General features: G+C 55.4%; 1 protein-coding gene across 1 annotated transcript; it reads right to left on the reverse strand.

Annotated features, from left to right (window-relative positions):
• Positions 1-2,614: 2,614 nt before the first annotated feature.
• Positions 2,615-15,799, reverse strand: LOC138364376 (mucin-4-like). The gene is made up of 5 exons (XM_069323991.1): positions 15,782-15,799; positions 15,211-15,257; positions 7,081-8,383; positions 5,303-6,289; positions 2,615-2,626 (listed from the first exon to the last, which is right to left on the reverse strand). Exons 1-5 carry the CDS (start codon positions 15,797-15,799, stop codon positions 2,615-2,617), a joined length of 2,367 nt encoding a protein of 788 aa, XP_069180092.1.
• Positions 15,800-17,500: the final 1,701 nt, after the last annotated feature.

Here is a 17,500-nt window from a genome sequence, read left to right on the forward strand (position 1 = left end):
CTAAGCCACACTGGCCGTCAGGAAACTAAGCCACACCGGCCGCCAGCAGCCCAAGCCACACTGGCCGCCAGTAGACTAAGCCACACTGACCGCCAGTAGACTAAGCCACACCGGCCGCCAGTAGACTAAGCCACACCGGCCGCCAGTAGACTAAGCCACACCGGCCGCCAGTAGACTAAGCCACACCGGCCGCCAGTAGACTAAGCCACACCGGCCGCCAGTAGACTAAGCCACACTGGCCGCCAGCAGCCCAAGCCACACCGGCCGCCAGTAGACTAAGCCACACTGGCCGCCAGCAGCCCAAGCCACACCGGCTGCCAGTAGACTAAGCCACACCGGCCGCCAGTAGACTAAGCCACACCGGCCGCCAGTAGACTAAGCCACACCGGCCGCCAGGAGACTAACCCACACCAGCAACCAGGAGACTAAGCCACACTGACCGCCAGGAGACTAAGCCACACTGACCGCCAGGAGACTAACCCACACTGACCGCCAGAAGACTAAGCCACACTGACCGCCAGGAGACTAAGCCACACTGGCCGCCAGGAGACTAAGCCACACTGACCGCCAGGAGACTAAGCCACACTGACCGCCAGGAGACTAAGCCACACTGACCGCCAGGAGACTAAGCCACACTGACCGCCAGGAGACTAAGCCACATCGGCCGCCAGTAGACTAAGCCACACCGGCCGCCAGTAGACTATAAGCCACACTGACCGCCAGTAGACTAAGCCACACCGGCCGCCAGTAGACTAAGCCACACTGGCCGCCAGGAGACTAAGCCACACCGGCCGCCAGTAGACTAAGCCACACTGGCCGCCAGGAGACTAAGCCACACCGGCCACCAGTAGACTAAGCCACACTGGCCTCCAGGAGACTAAGCCACACCGGCCGCCAGTAGACTAAGCCACACTGGCCGCCAGGAGACTAAGCCACACCGGCCGCCAGCAGCCCAAGCCACACTGGCCGCCAGTAGACTAAGCCACACTGACCGCCAGTAGACTAAGCCACACCGGCCGCCAGTAGACTAAGCCACACCGGCCGCCAGTAGACTAAGCCACACCGGCCGCCAGTAGACTAAGCCACACCGGCCGCCGGTAGACTAAGCCACACCGGCCGCCAGTAGACTAAGCCACACCGGCCGCCAGTAGACAAAGCCACACCGGCCGCCAGTAGACTAAGCCACACCGGCCGCCAGTAGACAAAGCCACACCGGCCGCCAGTAGACTAACACACACTGGCCACCAGCAGCCCAAGCCACACCGGCCGCCAGGAGACTAACCCACACCAGCAACCAGGAGACTAACCCACACCAGCAACCAGGAGACTAAGCCACACTGGCCGCCAGTAGACTAAGCCACACTGGCCACCAGGAGACTAAGCCACACTGGCCACCAGGAGACTAAGCCACACCGGCCGCCAGTAGACTAAGCCACACCGGCCGCCAGTAGACAAAGCCACACTGGCCACCAGGAGACTAAGCCACACCGGCCGCCAGTAGACTAAGCCACACCGGCCGCCAGTAGACTAAGCCACACCGGCCGCCAGTAGACTAAGCCACACCGGCCGCCAGTAGACTAAGCCACACCGGCCGCCAGTAGACTAAGCCACACCGGCCGCCAGTAGACTAACACACACCGGCCGCCAGTAGACTAACACACACCGGCCGCCAGCAGCCCAAGCCACACCGGCCGCCAGCAGACTAAGCCACACTGACCGCCAGTAGACTAAGCCACACTGGCCACCAGGAGACTAAGCCACACTGACCGCCAGTAGACTAAGCCACACTGGCCACCAGGAGACTAAGCCACACCGGCCGCCAGCAGCCCAAGCCACACCGGCCGCCAGCAGCCCAAGCCACACCGGCCGCCAGCAGCCCAAGCCACACCGGCCGCCAGCAGCCCAAGCCACACCGGCCGCCAGCAGCCCAAGCCACACCGGCCGCCAGCAGCCCAAGCCACACCGGCCGCCAGCAGCCCAAGCCACACCGGCCGCCAGCAGCCCAAGCCACACCGGCCGCCAGCAGCCCAAGCCACACCGGCCGCCCTACACAAGCCGCACAATAAACGGTAAACCCCCCAATAATAAAGTACTAAAGACTGTACTTCCTCACTCAGTGTTCCTCATCACAACCCATATAATCAAACCTCCGGGTGAAAGATCAATGGGTTCCCATCCCCCATGTAGCCTCGCTACCCCCCTCATCTTTGTCCACCTCTCATCTCCCCATTCCTACCTCTCCATCCCTCCCTATCCCTCTCTCCTGCCTCTCATTCTTCTAGTTTTACTATCTCCTGTTTATCTTCATTCTCATGTTTTAAAATATTGGCTAAAAGTGTCTATTATTGTGTATATCTGTATGTTGGTCCTCTATGGAAGAACGTGACATTTTCCTGTATCTCTAAGTCATCCTGGGGGGCGTTATTCTGTCGTTCTGGGAGACATTATTTACAAAATTCGTATATATTTTGTGTATTTCAGACCTTAAGGGTAAGGTTATGCACCTAAGGGTATAGTAATACATCATACAACACCCTGGTACAATAATATACTATATATACACTTAAGTGTATGACGCAACACTCTAGTATTAAGTGCACTTTGAACACAATATTCAGAAGAGCATCTGGTGGATAATATATTGTAATATTAGTAGTAAAGCCTAATATATTAGGCTTTACTATCAATTAGTAATTTACTTTTTACTATTAGTAATATTATTACTAGTAGTAAAGCCTAATATATATATATTATGTAGCCTAATTAAAGCATAAATATATAATACATATAACAATATGTATCCCATCTTTTAAAATGTTTACGGTTTTCCCCCGATAATATTTTCAGCGCTCCGATACCTATGTTTGTCGGTGTGGGGGAGAGGGAGGGGGGGGTAGTGGTCGTTGGAGTCGTCGAGTGGGGGTCGTGATGGGGGGGGGGGAGGGGGTCGTGAGGGGGGGTCGAACGACCATGAGAGTAGTGTCCTTCTGATTAAATGGTGGAACCCCCAGGCGATCCCAGCCCACTGCTCGCCAACCTTCCCGGCCACTTTATTTCGCGATGCCGCTCGAATCCCGCTCCAAAACTGCCCTATCCTATACCGGTTCCCCGGTCCAAGCCCCGCATGAAATGAGACAACTGGCTGGGTTCGAGCTAGGGACGGATAGGAGGGACGGAAGGACAGAGGATAAGGATGGAGATGGATTTAAAAAAGGGAGACAGGGATGGCGGCGGTGACAGTTGGATGGGAGATTTAGCGCCGATAAGCCCCAAACTGTCAAACACTCGGCGGGGGGGAGGAGTCGGCCGCATTCACACGCAAGCGGCCAGAAACCAGATCTAAATGCATCAATTTGCTGCTAGAATCCCGGCCCCGATTGGTGTCAGCATATGCGTGTACCATTAATTAGTTGACTGGTGTTGTGAATGGTGCTGTGACTGGTGGTACAGGCTGTGACTGGTGCTGTAAATGGTGGTGCAGCCTGTGACTGGAGGTGCAGCCTGTGACTGGAGGTACAGGCTGTGACTGGAGGTGCAGGCTGTGACTGGAGGTGCAGCCTGTGACTGGAGGTGCAGGCTGTGACTGGAGGTGCAGCCTGTGACTGGAGGTGCAGGCTGTGACTGGAGGTGCAGCCTGTGACTGGAGGTGCAGCCTGTGACTGGAGGTGCAGCCTGTGACTGAAGATGCAGCCTGTGACTGGAGGTGCAGCCTGTGACTGGAGGTACAGCCTGTGACTGGAGGTACAGCCTGTGACTGGTGCTGTGACTGGAGGTGCAGCCTGTGACTGGAGGTGCAGCCTGTGACTGGAGGTGCAGCCTGTGACTGGTGGTGCAGCCTGTGACTGGAGGTACAGCCTGTGACTGGAGGTGCAGCCTGTGACTGGAGGAGCAGCCTGTGACTGGAGGTACAGCCTGTGACTGGTGCTGTGACTGGAGGTGCAGCCTGTGACTGGAGGTGCAGGCTGTGACTGGAGGTGCAGCCTGTGACTGGTGGTGCAGCCTGTGACTGGAGGTACAGCCTGTGACTGGAGGTGCAGCCTGTGACTGGAGGAGCAGCCTGTGACTGGAGGTGCAGCCTGTGACTGGAGGTGCAGCCTGTGACTGGAGGTGCAGCCTGTGACTGGAGGTGCAGCCTGTGACTGGAGGTGCAGCCTGTGACTGGAGGTGCAGCCTGTGACTGGAGGTACAGCCTGTGACTGGTGCTGTGACTGGAGGTGCAGCCTGTGACTGGAGGTGCAGCCTGTGACTGGAGGTGCAGCCTGTGACTGGTGGTGCAGCCTGTGACTGGAGGTACAGCCTGTGACTGGAGGTGCAGCCTGTGACTGGAGGAGCAGCCTGTGACTGGAGGTACAGCCTGTGACTGGTGCTGTGACTGGAGGTGCAGCCTGTGACTGGTGGTGCAGCCTGTGACTGGAGGTGCAGCCTGTGACTGGAGGAGCAGCCTGTGACTGGAGGTGCAGCCTGTGACTGGAGGTGCAGCCTGTGACTGGAGGTGCAGCCTGTGACTGGAGGAGCAGCCTGTGACTGGTGCTGTGAATGGTGGTGCAGCCTGTGACTGGAGGTGCAGCCTGTGACTGGAGGTGCAGCCTGTGACTGGAGGTGCAGCCTGTGACTGGAGGTGCAGCCTGTGACTGGAGGTGCAGCCTGTGACTGGAGGTGCAGCCTGTGACTGGAGGTGCAGCCTGTGACTGGAGGTGCAGCCTGTGACTGGAGGAGCAGCCTGTGACTGGAGGTACAGCCTGTGACTGGAGGTGCAGCCTGTGACTGGAGGTGCAGCCTGTGACTGGAGGTGCAGCCTGTGACTGGAGGTGCAGCCTGTGACTGGAGGTACAGCCTGTGACTGGAGGTGCAGCCTGTGACTGGAGGAGCAGCCTGTGACTGGAGGTACAGCCTGTGACTGGTGCTGTGACTGGAGGTGCAGCCTGTGACTGGTGGTGCAGCCTGTGACTGGAGGTGCAGCCTGTGACTGGAGGAGCAGCCTGTGACTGGAGGTGCAGCCTGTGACTGGAGGTGCAGCCTGTGACTGGAGGTGCAGCCTGTGACTGGAGGAGCAGCCTGTGACTGGTGCTGTGAATGGTGGTGCAGCCTGTGACTGGAGGTGCAGCCTGTGACTGGAGGTGCAGCCTGTGACTGGAGGTGCAGCCTGTGACTGGTGGTGCAGCCTGTGACTGGAGGTGCAGCCTGTGACTAGAGGTGCAGCCTGTGACTGGTGGTGCAGCCTGTGACTGGTGGTGCAGCCTGTGACTGGTGGTGCAGCCTGTGACTGGTGGTGCAGCCTGTGACTGGAAGTGCAGCCTGTGACTGGAGGAGCAGCCTGTGACTGGAGGTGCAGCCTGTGACTGGAGGTGCAGCCTGTGACTGGAGGAGCAGCCTGTGACTGGTGCTGTGACTGGAGGTGCAGCCTGTGACTGGAGGAGCAGCCTGTGACTGGTGCTGTGAATGGTGGTGCAGCCTGTGACTGGAGGTGCAGCCTGTGACTGGAGGTGCAGCCTGTGACTGGAGGTGCAGCCTGTGACTGGAGGTGCAGCCTGTGACTGGTGGTGCGGCCTGTGACTGGAGGTGCAGCCTGTGACTGGTGCTGTGACTGGAGGTGCAGCCTGTGACTGGAGGTGCAGCCTGTGACTGGAGGAGCAGCCTGTGACTGCAGGTGCAGCCTGTGACTGGAGGTGCAGCCTGTGACTGGTGCTGTGACTGGAGGTACAGGCTGTGACTGGTGCTGTGAATGGTGGTGCAGCCTGTGACTGGAGGTGCAGCCTGTGACTGGAGGTGCAGCCTGTGACTGGAGGTGCAGCCTGTGACTGGAGGTGCAGCCTGTGACTGGAGGTGCGGCCTGTGACTGGTGCTGTGACTGGAGGTGCAGCCTGTGACTGGAGGTGCAGCCTGTGACTGGAGGAGCAGCCTGTGACTGCAGGTGCAGCCTGTGACTGGAGGTGCAGCCTGTGACTGGTGCTGTGACTGGAGGTACAGGCTGTGACTGGTGCTGTGACTGGAGGTGCAGGCTGTGACTGGTGGTGCAGCCTGTGACTGGAGGTGCAGCCTGTGACTGGAGGAGCAGCCTGTGACTGGAGGTGCAGCCTGTGACTGGAGGTGCAGCCTGTGACTGGAGGTGCAGCCTGTGACTGGAGGAGCAGCCTGTGACTGGTGCTGTGAATGGTGGTGCAGCCTGTGACTGGAGGTGCAGCCTGTGACTGGAGGAGCAGCCTGTGACTGGAGGTGCAGCCTGTGACTGGAGGTGCAGCCTGTGACTGGAGGTGCAGCCTGTGACTGGAGGAGCAGCCTGTGGCTGGTGCTGTGAATGGTGGTGCAGCCTGTGACTGGAGGTGCAGCCTGTGACTGGAGGTGCAGCCTGTGACTGGAGGTGCAGCCTGTGACTGGAGGTGCAGCCTGTGACTGGAGGTGCAGCCTGTGACTGGAGGTGCAGCCTGTGACTGGAGGTGCAGCCTGTGACTGGTGGTGCAGCCTGTGACTGGAGGTGCAGCCTGTGACTGGAGGAGCAGCCTGTGACTGGAGGTACAGCCTGTGACTGGAGGTGCAGCCTGTGACTGGAGGTGCAGCCTGTGACTGGAGGTGCAGCCTGTGACTGGAGGTGCAGCCTGTGACTGGAGGTACAGCCTGTGACTGGAGGTGCAGCCTGTGACTGGAGGAGCAGCCTGTGACTGGAGGTACAGCCTGTGACTGGTGCTGTGACTGGAGGTGCAGCCTGTGACTGGTGGTGCAGCCTGTGACTGGAGGTGCAGCCTGTGACTGGAGGAGCAGCCTGTGACTGGAGGTGCAGCCTGTGACTGGAGGTGCAGCCTGTGACTGGAGGTGCAGCCTGTGACTGGAGGAGCAGCCTGTGACTGGTGCTGTGAATGGTGGTGCAGCCTGTGACTGGAGGTGCAGCCTGTGACTGGAGGTGCAGCCTGTGACTGGAGGTGCAGCCTGTGACTGGTGGTGCAGCCTGTGACTGGAGGTGCAGCCTGTGACTAGAGGTGCAGCCTGTGACTGGAGGTGCAGCCTGTGACTGGTGGTGCAGCCTGTGACTGGTGGTGCAGCCTGTGACTGGAGGTGCAGCCTGTGACTGGAGGAGCAGCCTGTGACTGGAGGTGCAGCCTGTGACTGGAGGTGCAGCCTGTGACTGGAGGAGCAGCCTGTGACTGGTGCTGTGACTGGAGGTGCAGCCTGTGACTGGAGGAGCAGCCTGTGACTGGTGCTGTGAATGGTTGTGCAGCCTGTGACTGGAGGTGCAGCCTGTGACTGGAGGTGCAGCCTGTGACTGGAGGTGCAGCCTGTGACTGGAGGTGCAGCCTGTGACTGGTGGTGCGGCCTGTGACTGGAGGTGCAGCCTGTGACTGGTGCTGTGACTGGAGGAGCAGCCTGTGACTGCAGGTGCAGCCTGTGACTGGAGGTGCAGCCTGTGACTGGAGGTGCAGCCTGTGACTGGAGGAGCAGCCTGTGACTGCAGGTGCAGCCTGTGACTGGAGGTGCAGCCTGTGACTGGTGCTGTGACTGGAGGTACAGGCTGTGACTGGTGCTGTGAATGGTGGTGCAGCCTGTGACTGGAGGTGCAGCCTGTGACTGGAGGTGCAGCCTGTGACTGGAGGTGCAGCCTGTGACTGGAGGTGCAGCCTGTGACTGGAGGTGCGGCCTGTGACTGGTGCTGTGACTGGAGGTGCAGCCTGTGACTGGAGGTGCAGCCTGTGACTGGAGGAGCAGCCTGTGACTGCAGGTGCAGCCTGTGACTGGAGGTGCAGCCTGTGACTGGTGCTGTGACTGGAGGTACAGGCTGTGACTGGTGCTGTGACTGGAGGTGCAGGCTGTGACTGGTGGTGCAGCCTGTGACTGGAGGTGCAGCCTGTGACTGGAGGAGCAGCCTGTGACTGGAGGTACAGCCTGTGACTGGAGGTGCAGCCTGTGACTGGAGGTGCAGCCTGTGACTGGAGGAGCAGCCTGTGACTGGTGCTGTGAATGGTGGTGCAGCCTGTGACTGGAGGTGCAGCCTGTGACTGGAGGTGCAGCCTGTGACTGGAGGTGCAGCCTGTGACTGGAGGTGCAGCCTGTGACTGGAGGTACAGCCTGTGACTGGTGCTGTGACTGCAGGTGCAGCCTGTGACTGGAGGTGCAGCCTGTGACTGGAGGTACAGCCTGTGACTGGTGCTGTGACTGAAGGTGCAGCCTGTGACTGGAGGTACAGCCTGTGTCTGGAGGTGCAGCCTGTGACTGGTGGTACAGCCTGTGACTGGAGGTACAGCCTGTAACTGGAGCTGTGACTGAAGGTGCAGCCTGTGACTGAAGGTGCAGCCTGTGACTGGAGGTGCAGCCTGTGACTGGTGCTGTGTCTGGTCCTGTGACTGAGGTACAGGCTGTGACTGGTGTTGTGACTGGAAGTGCAGGCTGTGACTGGCTTTGAACAAAGAAACACACCAAAACAACATTCCAATTTTGACTTCAATACAACACTATTTTACTATCAAAAACTAGAAACATAAAAGTTAAAAAAAAAATATTACATTCGAATACAAAAAAAATTACCTAATAAAAACACTACAACTTAGGCAATCAAATAGAAAATTTAGAAATTAAAAGACATTATTACTATTTCCTAATAGAAATTATTTAGGAAATCTATTAGAAAAATTTGAGGCCAATAACTGTGTATGAAGCAGTCTGCTGCCGGGCCGGTGAGGCGGCTTCCGGGCATAAGAGGCAGTCAGATGCGGGATAAATATTAATGTCGGGGCCCTTCTTTCTCTCAGTCCTTGATCTCTTTATTAGTCTCCGTTGTGTGTGGCCCTTATCCCATGGGATAGTGTGGCCCCCCTAGCCCAAGGGGGAATAGTGTGGCCACCCCTAGGCCAGGGGGGATAGTGTGGCCAGCTAGTCCAGGGGGGGTAGTGTGGCCCCTAGTTCAGGGGGGGTTGGTGTGGCCCCTAGCCCAGGGGGGATAGTGTGGCCCCTAGCCCAGGGGGGGATAGTGTGGCCCCTAGCCCAGGGGGGGATAGTGTGGCCCCCTAGCCCAGGGGGGATAGTGTGGCCCCTAGCCCAAGAGGGGATAGTGTGGCCCCCTAGCCCAAGAGGGGATAGTGTGGCCCCTAGCCCAGGGGGGGATAGTGTGGCCCCTAGCCCAGGGGGGATAGTGTGGCCCCTAGCCCAAGAGGGGATAGTGTGGCCCCTAGCCCAAGGGGGGATAGTGTGGCCCCCTAGCCCAGGGGGGATAGTGTGGCCCCTAGCCCAGGGGGGGTTAATGTGCCCCCTAGCCCAGGGGGAATAGTGTGGTCCCCTAGCCCAGGGGGGATAGTGTGGTCCCCTAGCCCAGGGGGAATAGTGTGGCCCCCTAGCCCAGGGGGGATAGTGTGGCCCCTAGCCCAGGGGGGGATAGTGTGGCCCCCCTAGCCCAGGGGGGATAGTGTGGCCCCCCTAGCCCAGGGGGGATAGTGTGGCCCCCCTAGCCCAGGGGAGATAGTGTGGCCCCCCTAGCCCAGGGGGGATAGTGTGGCCCCCCTAGCCCAGGGGGGGATAGTGTGGCCCCCCTAGCCCAGGGGGGGATAGTGTGGCCCCCCTAGCCCAGTGTGATCAACACTGGTCTATAACTCCCTGAAGCACAGTCTCCCTCAAGCACCAATACAATGAAGCACCAATACAATGAAGCACCAGTACAATGAAGCACCAGTACAATGAAGCACCAGTACAATGAAGCACCAATACAATGAATCACCAATACAATGAAGCACCAATACAATGAATCACCAATACAATGAAGCACCAATACAATGAAGCACCAATACAATGAAGCACCAATACAATGAAGCACCAGTACAATGAAGCACCAATACAATGAAGCACCAATACAATGAAGCACCAATACAATGAAGCACCAATACAATGAAGCACCAATACAATGAAGCACCAATTTGTGCTTCACTAGGCGGGGAATAATAGAGTCGCCAATTTCAAAATCAGAGCCAATTTTTTCCGGGTTTACCGAGCCGGAAGCCATTAAAATCGAATCAATTTCCAATCCGGCAAGAAGATGGAGGCGGAGCCGGCTCCTTCTCTTGCTTCTCCTTTATTTCCTTCTCGTCTCCTTCCTTCTGCTATCATTCTTTCACCCTCTGTCTCTCCCTCTCTCTCTCTCTCCGTCACTATCTGTCCCAGACTCCCTCCCACTCTCCCACACTCCCTCCCCCGTCTCCCACACTCCCTCTCCTACACTCCCTCCCCCTTTCCCACACTCCCTCCCCCCTCTCCCACACTCCCTCCCCCCTCTCCCACACTCCCTCCCACACTCCCTTTCCCACACTCCCTCCCACATTCCCTCCCCCCTCTCCCACGCTCCCTCCCCCCTCTCCCACACTCCCTCTCCCACACTCCCTCCCACACTCCCTCCCACTCTCCCACACTCCCTCCCACTCTCCCACACTCCCTCCCACTCTCCCACACTCCCTCCCACTCTCCCACACTCCCTCCCACTCTCCCACACTCCCTCCCACTCTCCCTCCCACTCTCCCTCCCACTCTCTCACTCTCCCTCCCACTCTCCCACACTCCCACTCTCCCACACTCCCTCCCACTTTCCCACACTCCCCCCCACTCTCCCACACTCCCTCCCACTCTCCCTCACTCCCTCCCACTCTCCCTCACTCCCTCCCACTCTCCCACACTCCCTCCCACTCTCCCACACTCCCTCCCACTCTCCCACACTCCCTCCCACTCTCCCACACTCTCCCTCCCACTCTCCCACACTCTCCCTCCCACTCTCCCACACTCTCCCTCCCACTCTCCCACACTCCCTCCCACACTCCCTCCCACTCTCCCACACTCCCACCCACTCTCCCACACTCCCTCCCACTCTCCCACACTCTCCCTCCCACTCTCCCACACTCCCTCCCACACTCTCCCTCCCACTCTCCCACACTCCCACCCACTCTCCCACACTCCCTCCCACTCTCCCACACTCCCACTCCCCCTCCCCCTCTCCCACTCTCCCACACTCTCCCTCCCACTCTCCCGGCCGCCGATCTAATGCCATAAGATATTAACCGCCTTTCTAAGGAAATCTTCGGCGGCCGAGACAACCAGAAACGGTAATTATGTTTACTCGCGTCCTTTGATTAACTTTTAATGGCCCGCCAGAACCGTGAGGGAGGGGGGGAGGGAGGGGGAGGGAGGGAAGGGAGGGGAGGAAGGGGGAAGGAAGGGAAGGAAACGGGAATGGAGGGGAGGGAGGGAAGGAAGGGATAAAGGAGAGAAGAAAGGGGGAAGGGAGGGAGGGAAGGAAGAGGAAGGGATGGAAGGGAGGGTAGGAAGAGAAGGAAGGGGGTCAGGAGAGAAGGAAGGGGGGGAAGGGAGGGAAAGGAAGGGGGGGGGGGGAAGGCAGGGAATGAAGGGGAAGGAGAGAGAGAAGGAAAGAAGGAAGAAGCAGGAGGAAGACGACGGAATGGAAAAGAATTGGAAGAGAGAGGACGGAAGAGAAATCAAAGGGGAGGAAATAACCGAGGAAAGGGAAAGATTGTAGCATTAATGAGAAGAGAGAAACAGAAGAAAAAAGCCTCCATAAGAAACACAGATAAGGAGGAAAGAGAACAGAGGCTCATGGAACAGGGAAGAGGCGGAATTTAAGTAACGGTGGAATTGGTGGAATGGACAAAAAGGGCAACAAAGAAGAGAGGAAAGGAGACATGGAAAAAGAAATCAAAAAGATTATTAGAAATCAAGAAAAAGGAAGAGAGATACTGCAAGGATGACGGCGGAAAGGGAGAAAGGAAAGGAATAAGAAATGAGGGGAAACGAGAGAGAGAGAGAGAGAGAGAGAGAGAGAGAGAGAGAGAGAGAGAGAGAGAGAGAGAGAGAGAGAGAGAGAGAGAGAGAGAGAGAGAGTATGTATCGTGTGTGTGTATATATATATATATATATATATATATATATATATATATATATATATATATATATATATATATATATATATATATATATATATATATATGTATATATATATATATATACTTAGTTTGGTATTTTAGAATGTAATATTTTATATTTTCCTTGATTCGTTATTGATAAGTTAGTGCTATAGGTTAGGTTAGGTTAGGTTAAGTTAGGATAAGTTAGTGCCATAGGAGGCAGTTACGAGGCAATTTAGTAGTTATGGTGCTTCTAAGAGGGGGTGGGGAGGGGGGGGGGAGGGGGAGCAGGAGGGGTAGTTAGGGCTCGTACGGGTTCGCAGTTAACAAGCAATCAATCAAAGTTTGCATACAAAATCAGAGCGGGAATCTGGTTAGGGATTTATTGCTCCCGGGGATTATAAAAATCGGGCCGGGGGATTAAACTGGATTAAAAGGCATGAAATCCAGTGTGCGATAAATCCCTTTGTACCTTTTTAGCAGTACCCTGCGGGTGAGGGAGAGAGAGAGAGAGAGAGAGAGAGAGAGAGAGAGAGAGAGAGAGAGAGAGAGAGAGAGAGAGAGAGAGAGAGAGAGAGAGAGAGAGAGAGAGAGAGAGCCAGAGAGAGAGAGAGAGAGACAGAGAGAGAGAGAGAAAGAGAGAGAGAGAGAGAGAGAGAGACAGAGAGAGAGAGCCAGAGAGAGAGAGAGACAGAGCCAGAGAGGGAGAGAGACAGAGAGAGCCAGAGAGAGAGAGAGAGACAGACAGACAGAGCCAGAGAGGGAGAGAGAGAGAGAGAGAGAGCCAGAGAGAGAGAGAGAGCCAGAGAGAGAGAGAGAGAGAGAGAGAGAGAGAGAGAGAGAGAGAGAGAGAGAGAGAGAGAGAGAGAGAGAGAGAGAGAGAGAGAGAGAGAGAGAGAGACAGAGAGAGACAGAGAGAGACAGAGAGAGACAGAGAGAGAGAGAGAGACACTACCACACATCAAAGACAGGTCACACACATTTTACGGCAGCGCGCGAATTGGTAGATTCAGTCATCATTGGAATTAAAAGGCTGCAATTGGGGGGCCATGGAGGGGGGAGGGGGAGGGGGAGAGGGGGTGGGGTGGGGTGGGGGGAGGTTGGGGATGAGGATGGGGGGAGGGGAGGGGAGGGACAGCAACGCTAAAATTGCAAAATGTTGCCAAATTAGAGTAAAATCTATTCAGCTGTGGATATTATATACAGGACCCCCCACACACAGGCACACATACAGGACCCTCCCCCCCACACACAGGCACACATACAGGACCCTCCCCCCCACACAGGCACACATACAGGATCCCCCCCACACAGGCACACATACAGGATCCCCCCCACACAGGCACACATACAGGACCCCCCCCCACAGGCACACATACAGGACCCCCCCCACAGGCACACATACAGGACCCCCCCCACAGGCACACATACAGGACCCCCCCACAGGCACACATACAGGACCCCCCCCACAGGCACACATACAGGACCCTCCCCCCCACACACAGGCACACATACAGGACCCTCCCCCCCACACACAGGCACACATACAGGACCCCCCCCACAGGCACACATACAGGACCCTCCCCCCCCCACAGGCACACATACAGGACCCTCCCCCCCCACAGGCACACATACAGGATCCCCCCCCACACAGGCACACATACAGGACCCCCCCCACAGGCACATATACAGGACCCCCCCCCACAGGCACATATACAGGACCTTTCCCCCCCACACAGGCACACATACAGGACCCTCCCCCCTCACACACAGGCACACATACAGGACCCCCCCCACACAGGCACACATACAGAACCCCCCCACACAGGCACACATACAGGACCCTCCCCCCCCCACAGGTACACATACAGGACCCTCCCCCCCACACAGGCACACATACCGGACCTCCCCCCACATAGGCACACATACAGAACCCCCCCCCCCACAGGCACACATACAGGACCCTCCCCCACACACACAGGCACACATACAGAACCCTCCCCCCCATAGGCACACATACTGGACCCTCCCCCCCCCCACCCACACATCAATATCAGATTGCTGGAAATAAAACAAACAGCGACAAACACCGAACAAGAATCACGTGTTTAACTAACCGGCGCCGCCTGCAAAACCCGACGCTTGTCCACCTAAGCGAACAAACAGATAAACGAGAAAATAAATAAATTAGCAAAGGCATATGTGAACAAATGAATACATGAATAACCGAATGAGTTAACTCCACCGCTTCTCTTCCCCCCCCCCCAACCGCCCCCCACTCCCCCTTCTTCCCCTCCCCCCACCCCCACCCCCAGTCACACCAGTGGTAAATCCGACTCACACAGGAGAGAATCATGGGTTTATATAATAGGGGGAATGGGGGGATGCTTGCGTGTGTGGGGGGGGGGGGCGTTTCGTTGAATGGGGGGGAGGGAGAGGGGGAGATGAGCCAACAGATGAGACTAAATTTGCCTCTCTATTCTCGTTAGTCTGTCTATCAGCAGCAGGGGTCTATCTCCCTGTGTGTACCTGTCTGCATGCTGTCACCTGTCAATTAAGGGCCAATGGCTGGACCTGTGATAGACTTTGGACTAACCAAGAGGCCTCAGACAGTGCTGGCATGGTCCTAATCAGATTGATCTGATCGGTAGGTGAGGGTGTGTGTTGGGGGATTCTGGGGGGTTCTGGGGGAACCTGGGGGGACCAAACACCACCATCTGCTAACAGTCCAACAACCACTAGTCACGTGCAGGTCGGTCTTCATACAGGGATTGACCTGGTTGTTTGTGTTGGCAGCCGCTACATCAAACCTGCCTCCACTACACTACCTACCAAGACGACCCTTCGGTACTCCGCCCCAGTTCAGTCGTTAACGATATGGTCGTTAAGGAACCACATCACTTTTGAATCCTGAAACATACGAGTCCACGTGGCCGGAAGTCACGACAGGATACGCGTTCAAGACAAGGAGAAAATCCTTTGAGGTAATAAGGTGACTCGAACCAGCGTTTCCTAGTGATTCCCAGACACCTCTGGATCATTAGGTAGTTTGACACCACCTGCTGGACGTATTTCAGGCTTCCAGAGGCTTCCAGAGAGCAAGGGAACAAAAGGGGATTCGCTTGGATTTACGGGTTATTCATGCCCGTACCTGAAGGGGTTTTTCTTCATCAATCACTTTGATTCACGCTAACTTATATTTACACAGGAGTACGATCTATTAAATAATGCCATTGTACACGGGGAAACTTTGTCTACAAAGTGATTGTTTATACCACGCCCCAACACGCCCTGGGCTGCACCTGTGGGAACAGACGGAAATGGGAACTTACCTGACAATTTGTGGCTGTCTGTCCCTCGGGGAGTTGTATCCTCTTACCTGTAATAGCATCAGAGTCACTTAACAATAAGCATTAGTGAAAACCCTTTATACACTTCAGTACCTATACACCAGAATAACATTCACACTACAATGCATCAATATTATATATATAGGATGGAGGCTCAGCTTACCTTGGTCATGAACAATGAGGACGCTGGGCACCTCGTCTTGTGAGTCCAGACCTCATGGGACCCGTCACTGACTCATCAAAGCCTAGATCATATTCATATTCATCAAATTGTGAGTGAACTCATACTGGTCTTATCCGGCTGAGGCCAAAATTCACCAAGAACTCCTTAAACTTTTCACACTCGTCACAATTCCACCTTCACGTCGTTAACGTCTTAATGACCTGACCCGCAAGAGTACAGAGTTGAAGGGTCTTCCACTCGAGTATCAAAGTCAACTCGCTCATGACTTTACTCGAAGCCTACTTCGAGTTTCGTCAAATTCAGCGTCAGAACATAATGGTTTACTCATTTTCTACGTCCAAGGCTTCTCTAAGTGCTTCATTGACATACCTTAAATCCAGCTATCATTCCTCAACAAAAAAGGCCAAATGCTTGTTGCCGTTGCTGCCAAATCTCCTGTTTATGAACGCAAAACACTTCACAAACGATAAACAACAGATGACGTTCGAGGTTTTGTTGACAGTGTTCGAATCTCAGCTCTCTAAATGTTGGACTCACGTACTTACACGACAAATAATTATCGACAGAAACTCAGCACTAAATAACAATACATAGTAATATTAATAAAAAAATATATTATTCATACACAGTGCGATAAAATGTATGATTTTTTCGGTTCGGCCGCATAGCCCGTTGACGGGTTGAAATAATTAGCCCGTCTCCGAAACTGTAACCGCTGGCTATGCAAGTCCAGCCTGCAGCTCACTTCAAAGACGCATTCGTCTATATGAATGAAGTGTGAAGCCCAAAACGATCTTTTAAAGAATATAACTTCCATATATGTGTATATATTATAAGCGTGTGTATAGTGAGAGGTGTTTGTTTTGTTGTTGAATGAGAGGCGATGACGATCGAGGAATCGGATGCGCCGATAGAGAGAGGGTTGGTACGCCTGCTATCTACACGCGGTTGATGGTTCTCAGAGCTGCTTCACGTTTGGCCACATTTGAGGATAAACACGCAGCTGTTCCAAATACCTGGACAACGTAACATGGACGGTAAGTAACAGGTGACCAACCTAGTGGCACAGAGTTGTGGATACCGTGCGTTTCTACGACAAAATAAGACAAATGTTTTGCGAAGCCTAGCCGAGGTGCGGACCTTCAGTCGTCTCTCCCGCGCCAGCTGTCATGGCAACCAGGCGTACCAACCTATGCTCATTATTTTGCCCAAATTTCCCCCGTTTATAAAGCTGTATTTGATGAAGATTAATCACATTTCTCCAGTGTCTTTCATTATATAACTGGTAGTGGTTTGTACACAGCTCGTCCTCCTAAGGTTTTTCAACGTCAAGGAAACGGACATTTTAAACTGTCTTCTCCTAACCTACCAGAGGACTTAAAACAGAAAACGGGGCAGTACGTCACTTTCGCCAGCCGCTTCCTTTGTTTAGTACGATCATTTTTGGTCTTATTTAACGCATACGAGCGAAAAGCGACGTTGTAGGACGACAGGTTGTGTGGCCAGCTGTCATGTCTCCTGCTGGTACACCTGTGGTCAGCTGTCATGTCTCCTGCTGGTACACCTGTGGCCAGCTGTCATGTCTCCTGCTGGTACACCTGTGGCCAGCTGTCATGTCTCCTGCTGGTACACCTGTGGCCAGCTGTCATGTCTCCTGCTGGTACACCTGTGGCCAGCTGTCATGTCTCCTGCTGGTACACCTGTGGCCAGCTGTCATGTCTCCTGCTGGTACACCTGTGGCCAGCTGTCATGTCTCCTGCTGGTACACCTGTGGCCAGCTGTCATGTCTCCTGCTGGTACACCTGTGGCCAGCTGTCATGTCTCCTGCTGGTACACCTGTGGCCAGCTGTCATGTCTCCTGCTGGTACACCTGTGGCCAGCTGTCATGTCTCCTGCTGGTACACCTGTGGCCAGCTGTCATGTCTCCTGCTGGTACACCTGTGGCCAGCTGTCATGTCTCCTGCTGGTACACCTGTGGCCAGCTGTCATGTCTCCTGCTGGTACACCTGTGGCCAGCTGTCATGTCTCCTGCTGGTACACCTGTGGCCAGCTGTCATGTCTCCTGCTGGTACACCTGTGGCCAGCTGT

Source organism: Procambarus clarkii, chromosome 13, assembly GCF_040958095.1.
Source record: "Procambarus clarkii isolate CNS0578487 chromosome 13, FALCON_Pclarkii_2.0, whole genome shotgun sequence".
Taxonomy (NCBI): domain Eukaryota; kingdom Metazoa; phylum Arthropoda; class Malacostraca; order Decapoda; family Cambaridae; genus Procambarus; species Procambarus clarkii.

Bases quoted from the DNA above. Each gene is read 5' to 3' on its own strand.
- LOC138364376 (XM_069323991.1), bottom strand. The intron at 8,384-15,210 runs GTAAGTTCCCAT...CTTTGTTCAAAG, and splicing joins AGACAGCCACAAATTGTCAG to CCAGTCACAGCCTGCACTTC. The intron at 6,290-7,080 runs GTCACAGGCTGC...CACCATTCACAG, and splicing joins AGTCACAGGCTGCACCTCCA to CACCAGCCACAGGCTGCTCC.